The sequence below is a fragment of the Penaeus japonicus genome, unplaced genomic scaffold (genome assembly GCF_977035675.1).
Source record: "Penaeus japonicus unplaced genomic scaffold, GWHDUDI00000001_assembly GWHDUDI00000002, whole genome shotgun sequence".
NCBI classification, from domain to species: Eukaryota; Metazoa; Arthropoda; class Malacostraca; order Decapoda; family Penaeidae; genus Penaeus; species Penaeus japonicus.
Window position 1 is genome coordinate 28267881 of NW_028234404.1, and position 7500 is coordinate 28275380.

At 35.4% G+C, this 7500-nt stretch overlaps 1 protein-coding gene across 34 annotated transcripts in view; it reads right to left on the minus strand.

Moving 5' to 3' along the window:
- Positions 1 to 7500, minus strand: part of Glut1 (Glucose transporter 1) — a 531577-nt gene that overhangs the window by 63992 nt on the left and 460085 nt on the right. For 33 of the 34 annotated variants that reach the window (XR_015192049.1, XM_086549100.1, XM_086549139.1 and 30 more), the window contains 5 exons: positions 3646 to 3902; positions 2837 to 2961; positions 1914 to 2084; positions 1688 to 1795; positions 955 to 1142 (listed from right to left, as the gene is read on the minus strand). Coding sequence is in view for 33 of the 34 variants with exons in the window: in XM_086549100.1 (XP_086405226.1) it covers positions 955 to 1142; positions 1688 to 1795; positions 1914 to 2084; positions 2837 to 2961; positions 3646 to 3902 (849 nt within the window). In the remaining variant the exon portion in view is untranslated. Of the gene's footprint in view, positions 1 to 954; positions 1143 to 1687; positions 1796 to 1913; positions 2085 to 2836; positions 2962 to 3645; positions 3903 to 4480; positions 4505 to 7500 lie in introns of those variants that run through there. The other variant, XM_086549225.1, reaches the window with a different exon arrangement.

Below are 7500 nucleotides of genomic sequence, written 5' to 3' on the forward strand. Positions count from 1 at the left end.
CTAATCAAATCTTAAGGATATTGTAGATATTGACTCCACTTCAAGTATCAACAAATTTGTAATGTTCATGTCAATTTGTGTATCAGCAACTAAACTATATACAGGAAGAAAGCATTACGTATCCTACTTACTGCCTATGACTATTTGTGGATACAATACTTCATGAATTGACTTAAAATCCATGCATGGAACAGAAACCCCCATGCAGGCCTACATACTGTCTGGACAATTACAGTACAGTTAGTAAAAAAAAATCATGTAGAGCATGAGAATAAATAAGATAACCAACAAAACAAAGTCACTCAAACATGTCTGCCACTGTACAATATATTACAAATATAAGGAAAACACTTACCAACTGGCAATGTTCAAGTATTGAAAACTATCATTTAGATTAAGTTCTTGCTGAGAATAAATGACCAAAATGTACACAAAATCAAACTATGGCACAGAAAGTGTACAATTGATAAAAACCTGTACAGATATAAATGTTTTGCAGTTTTCTTATACAAACTGATAAGTTGTAGGCACCAGCTCCAACAGAATTTAAGAAACCTACAAAAATACATTTCCTATGGAAGGCTCAATGGTTCACTCTCTGTCTCATACACTGATTTTGTCTGCATATTTGCCATTAGAATTATCAAATGTTACAGTATAATCACACTACTTTGGAGATGAAGGTTGTTTCTATACATATTAACCATAGCTTTACTATGGAAGAGATAAGAAATCCCCCACTGCCTGGAGGCTACTCAAGGCATTTTATATCTGATTATCTCTACAAAGAAAAGTATTTGAATATATTCTAAATCCCTACTTAATCAGGTATGTCTACTGAAAATTCAAATTTCATTGATAAATACCCAGTTTAAAATCAGCAATACAGTTATAAACTACATTGGTTCTCAGCAATTATTAATTTTTGCATTAAAAGACGGAGTATTTACTCACCGCATTAATGCCTGACAACTGCTGAGAGAGCTGCATGACAATGCCAATCGTGAGTGGCATGCGCAGTGCTGATGACCGCACCAGCTGCAACATACTCATGTGAGCTTCAGTCTGACTCGCTGCCTCCTCTGCTCGCATCTCGTCAATATCTTCCTCAACATGACTAGATGCACGCAGTCTTCGTAGGGCTGGAATAAAATGAAACTTTCAAATGAGCAAAACAAGAAAACTCACTTATTTGTGAAGTCGAAAATGCTGTGGAAAGTAAGTTGTATTAAATGGGAGTCACCTAAAAAGGCTGTCAGTTACTATTAAAATGGTGAAGTGATTAAAATGGCACTGCATTTCTAACATTTCATATTTCTTTACAACAATCTTTTTTATTATTTCTTTCAGATTATTGCATCATTAAAAGATCACACACACAAAAAAAGTCCATAATCATGAGACAGACCACATTTCCATAAATTGTATGTGATAATATATACTATACCTTATGAGTAACAGACATACTGTACCTCATTTTTATCTTCTTCATTCTCTTTTGATTTAAAAAAATATGTCATCCAATAAGGTATTCTTGTTTAATAATTTCTTAATCCATTTTCCTCCTTATTTACTTTCAATTTGATGTCTTTACAAAAATTTATATAAAAATCTAATGTGAATCATACTCTGAAAATCTTACGATCAAACCACAACTCTTCAATTGCATTATAATGCATCAACGAACCTCTTCGTGCTTCATCCTCTAATTGGCGTGACATGAGCAAGTAGCGTGGAGATTCTGGACACACCGGCAGCAGCACCATCTGCATCACAGCTGGGACAATGGCAAGACCTAAAAGCAAAATATGTATTATCTATTCCATTCTAAGGATTATGACTTATTTCTTGACAGCACTATGATTCAAATAAGCCTTTTCACCTATGATATCTAAAAGGAAAGACAGCATTACCTAGAAGAAGAGGCCAGGCATCGCTATTCCCAAGAAGTTGCTCAATGCCAAGAATCTGTGAGAGGAGCAGGCCAACAGTGACAGCCAATTGGTTGACAGTTCCTAGTCCACCACGTAGGTTGAGAGGGGCGATCTCACTGATGTACATGGGAACTAGTGAGGTGTTCAGTCCTGTTGACCGTACAGTAGTTTTAATGAAAAGGTAGAATTTCAGGTCTGTATGTCCTAAGAGAAGAATTTTAAAGGATAATTATCATAGTGCATAAATACCTATATAATTCAAATTAAATAAAAGTATCTGTAAAACAATAAGCACAAGATTGCATAAAATGCACAAAAGCATAAGAAAATAAATCATTTTCAAAATATTTTATAACAGGTCTTCACTCCATTTACTTATTGCTGAAAAAATCTTGTAATTCTGATGGTATTCACCATTTCTCTATTAACCATTACTTAATTCTTCATCCACTATTGCATTTGAATTATAATGATTAAAATACATGTTGGTTTTCTAAATACTATCTTTTGATAATAAAATCAGTCACCTGAACAAACATGCTGATCGATAACAAACATAAATGTACAGAGATATTGCTCTAATGTATTGCCCTGTATGAAGCTGCATGAACTTATCATATATTTTGAAGTACATTAAATATGAATTTTAAATGTGACTTAACTGAAAGCTGAGGAATGTGGACAGACACAAGAGAAACTTAGAACAGGTCAACAAATAAAGTTTATCTGAATATATACCAATAGCCTTCGAGTAAAAAAAAAAAATATATATAAAAATAACATTGTAATAAGCTAAATCTAATATCAATTTATTATTGCATTCCCAGTCCTACCTTATCCAACTGGTTGCTAATACACACCTAAATAAGTAACAAGCTCCTACCTGTCATTCCAATACTCACCGCAGTTAATGCCAATGACCAATCTACCTAGGATGAGCATCTCAAAAGAGTATAACATTTGAGAGAAGCCCATGAGGCATGCTCCTCCCACTCCCAAAAGGTTGTTTAGGAGTAAGCCCTTCTTTCTGTAATATGCAATGCTTGTTAACAAACCCCAAAGACAGAGACAATGTAAAGATAAATATAATTTTTTTTTCAAGAATACAAAGCTGATGGAAGCAAAAATGGATTAGTAAATTACACTTTTTCAAGATTTCCTCCCTCCTTCAATGTTGCAAAAATATTTTTTCATAAATCATCTGTGGCTGAAGTGTTGCCTTTAGCTTTCCTAAAATAATTTGGGGAAGATACTCTTATCAAATACTTGTGTGCTACAATCATCCACCTCAAAGAAATGAAATTAATCATAAAAACAAAAAACAATAATAATAATGAAAAAGAATTATCAAAATACCTTAACATTACATAATAAGAGGCTCTTAATGTACAAAAAACAATAAACCATTAAGCAAAGCATATGCATTTACTACTGCATTCATACCATAAACATTTTCCTAAAACCAATGAATGGGCAATCAGTCATATATTCTAACTTAACCAATTAGTGCCTGTAAATCCTATCATAATTGCCTAATTAATCCTTTAACAGGCCTCAAACTGTTGAGTATCATATAAAATGGTATTTATACCTCTATACAAACTTACAAACATACAACGACACTCACACGCAAAAAATATGTCTTACATGAACAGTAATTATTTCAAAACAGAGCCTGCCTTTGAGGAGGCTCACAAGTTAGAAGTCCTACCTGCCAAACCTGTTTCCTACTATGCCACCGCAGAAACCACCAATCATTCCCCCAATGGCGAAGATAGATACAGCAATGGACCATATCAAATCCTGCTTGCTGCCCTCAATGTTCCTGTTGTATCGTTCCTTCCAGCAGTCACCGATGAAGTTCTCAATTACAGACTGTGGGGCATTGATCACCCCAGTGTTGTAGCCAAACTGGAACATGCCAAGGACAGCAGCGAAGATGGCGTAACACAAGAAGCACGTTAAACCCTGGAAAAAAAATTAGAGGAATATGTTATTTGTAAAATATACTACATGCAATCAAGTAGTTGTCCTCAAAGTGTTTACTTTTACACTACAAGCCTATATTTAGTAAAACGACAAAATCCTGTCGCAGCACATTGATCGGGTATGGGTATAATTCTCCAACTATTTTTTTTTTCTCTTTCTTTTTTATAGTCCTGTTTTGCCTGTCACTTTACTGGTAAAAACTCCTGCTGCATCCTTATCATGCTCATTAGCTTGAACTTGTGAATGCAGTATGATACAGACTACTTCAGTTGTTACTACTCTACTTAAACTCTTGTGCTTACAGACCTGCTCACTGGTACCTGATGGCCAAACATTGACTGAGTGGGTCACACAAGATGCTGGCTGGCAAGTGGGTGAAACACATGATTTTATAACTAAAAGCCTTTTTATGTTTAACTTCAGACAAAACTAATCAACAGAACATGTACATTACAGTTGTTCTAGGCGGCGCTCAATACATGAGCAAAGTAGCTGATCATGAAGAAGGACGGAGAAGCAGTAGGGGATGAATGGAGTGAGGAGTTGTAAGTACTTACTCTATAAGGAACACTTCATATCACCACATACACTCCATACAGCTGCGAGACTACATGTCGAGAGTGTTACTGCCTGAGGCCAAGGACGAACCTTTCTTTGATAGGTGATTTTATTCAATCCAGTTTACACCCCGATCAGTAAATGTTAAAAATACACAAGAATCCTTTAATTATACAATTATATGTAATTGTGTGTGTGTGTGTGTGTGTGTGTATGTGAGGGTGGAGGTCCATTATAGCCGTAGCGGGTTTGAAAGTCGGGGAGAGGGGGTGGAATGATCAGGATTTGTCCGTAAGTTTGCCCGGTGGGGTGGAGGAAGTTTTATCAAATCTACACATATAATGCACATGGTGTGAATATATATAGGGCACTGGAGAAAAAAGCAAAAGATAGAAAACTAATGGTTTATCACATAAGGTATTTACAGTTATAATCATCCCACCACTTTATGCACTTTATATACATTTCACATATGTATTATTTTGCTTTTAATAGGATTCTTTGACCATTCATGACTCATCATGAAAAGTATCTCTAAATTTTATGTCTAACCTGAAATTGTAGCTAGGCTTTCGGACATCTTAGCCTTCTGGCCTCTCTTAAGTTAGATTTCTGACACATGAGTGGTAAAATAGGTCTGGAATTAGTTACTATTATCTAATGGAAGACCATTTAATATAGGGACATATTTACCACAACTTTCCCTTGGGTGTCACCTTCACAAAACCGGATGTACATAAGTATAAATGAAAATCTATCTATCTACCTATCTATTTACCTACCTACCTACCTATATATATATATAAATATATATATATATATATATATATATATATATATATATATATATATATATATATATATACACATTTATTCACACACATACGTATACATATACACATACATATACATATATACATGTGTGTGTGTGTGTGTGTGTGTGTGTGTGTGTGTGTGTGTGTGTGTGTGTGTGTGTGTGTGTGTGCGTGTGCGTGTGCGTGTGCGTGTGCGTGTGCGTGTGCGTGTGCGTGTGCGTGTGCGTGTGCGTGTGCGTGTGCGTGTGCGTGTGTGTTTGAACGTAGGTGTTGACTTGTGATTTTTTTTCTGCTAATATGAACATTTATTTAGCTTTACTAAATCTTCCTCACTTGGGTCTGACTACAAAACATAATTCCAGAATTTATACAGCAGGACTTCGAGTACAGCAATACCTAAGTACACCTATCTTCCATAAGGCTCGCCCTGTGCTCCTTGGTGCAGAGTACATGTACGTGTTTGAGATGGGGATGTCAATGTTTTGATAGTGAGGGCAGTCATACAAATGAAGGCTATAATAAAGGAGAGAAGGAGGCATTCACTAGCACATCTTGGTTGCCAATGTATTTCTCGCTCTAGAAATATTACAATGATGAAGCCGAGCCTGTGATGCCTGATTCATCACTGACATGGCTACTGGTTCGTGCTCCGTTCCAGCGTTCGAGTGGGAACACAAACCCTCTCAAGATTAGATAAGCAGATAAGCTGGATTACCTTACCGCCAATGCAACTTCTGCTTTAGTAATTTAGTGCCAGAAATGGTGTCTCCTCCCTTGCGACTGTAATTTTGTTGCTGGTCATGATTTCTGCCGAACAGATCTCGTTGTTTGGCAATATTTGACGGTTACGATTCCTACCGAATGAGCACTTTGACAGGCCAGAATCAGGTCAGTTCAGGTCTTTTGTTTTGCAACCACGATTATGCCTGATAAGTAGCAGCTAGTTCAACAACTTCTAAGAGTAAGGAAATGTTGATGGCGGGGACGTATTTATACTTTTTCTCTTCTGTGTTGTCGTGACATGTGTAACGTTGTCGTGTGACCATTCGGGCATCACTTTCACCTTCGGAGCCACGGGGAGAGGACGAAGGGCCGGGGACTTACTTGTACAAGGGGGAGAAGGGTCCTTGTGGCGCAGGCAAGACTACCAAATATTTACAGATATGGGAACGTGGGGGTGACTGGTTCAAGTGTGTGAGAGAGGGGGAGGCAAGAGAGAAGAGCCAAATTGTCAAAGGAAAAAAAAATATATATATGAAAATATAGAAATGGCTCACTACAAGGCGCGAGACAAATAAGGAAATTCAATTGTCATAGCTGGTTTGAATCAGATTAACAAACAAATAAGTATACATAAACAAAGAAACGGTAATCAATTTAGATATCAGTGAGAATGTTGACTGTCAAAAGCCGACGAGGAGTAAAAAAGTGTAAGTTCAGATCAGACGTGAATATTGTCGTCAAGGAGCAGTTGGTGCCAGCGCTGATCTACCTCGGTCAAAGCGACGAAGCGAAAAGAGGACTTGACACTTGCTAATTTTTAAGCGCATGAGAGTTCCCACAGAGGAACTCTCGGTTATCTTTTTCTCTCTTTGAGTTTCCTTTCCTTCGCTGCAGCATCGTGAAGCGGCGGCGTGAGTGCGACCTCAGCAGCATGCAGGTCACCAACTGATCATTGGTGCATGCAACCCAGAGATTTCCAGGAGATGCAAATGAAAATGACGATAACAATTAAGGAAATATATGTATTGATAAACAAGTGTACGTGTGCCTATATATATATATATATATATATATATATATATATATATATATATATATATATATATATATATATATGCATATATATACATATATATATATATATATATATATATATATATATATATATATTATACATACATATATATGTGTGTATATATATATATATGTATATATATTATATATATATATATATATATATATGTATAATATATATATATAATATATATATTATATATATATATATATATATATATATATATATATATATATATATATAATATATAATATAATATATATATATATTATAAATACATATATAAATACATATATATATATATATATATATATATATATATATATGTATGTATGTATGTATAGTATGTGTGTGGTGTGTGTGTGTGTGTTGTGTGTGTGTGTGTGTGTGTGTGTGTGTGTGTGTG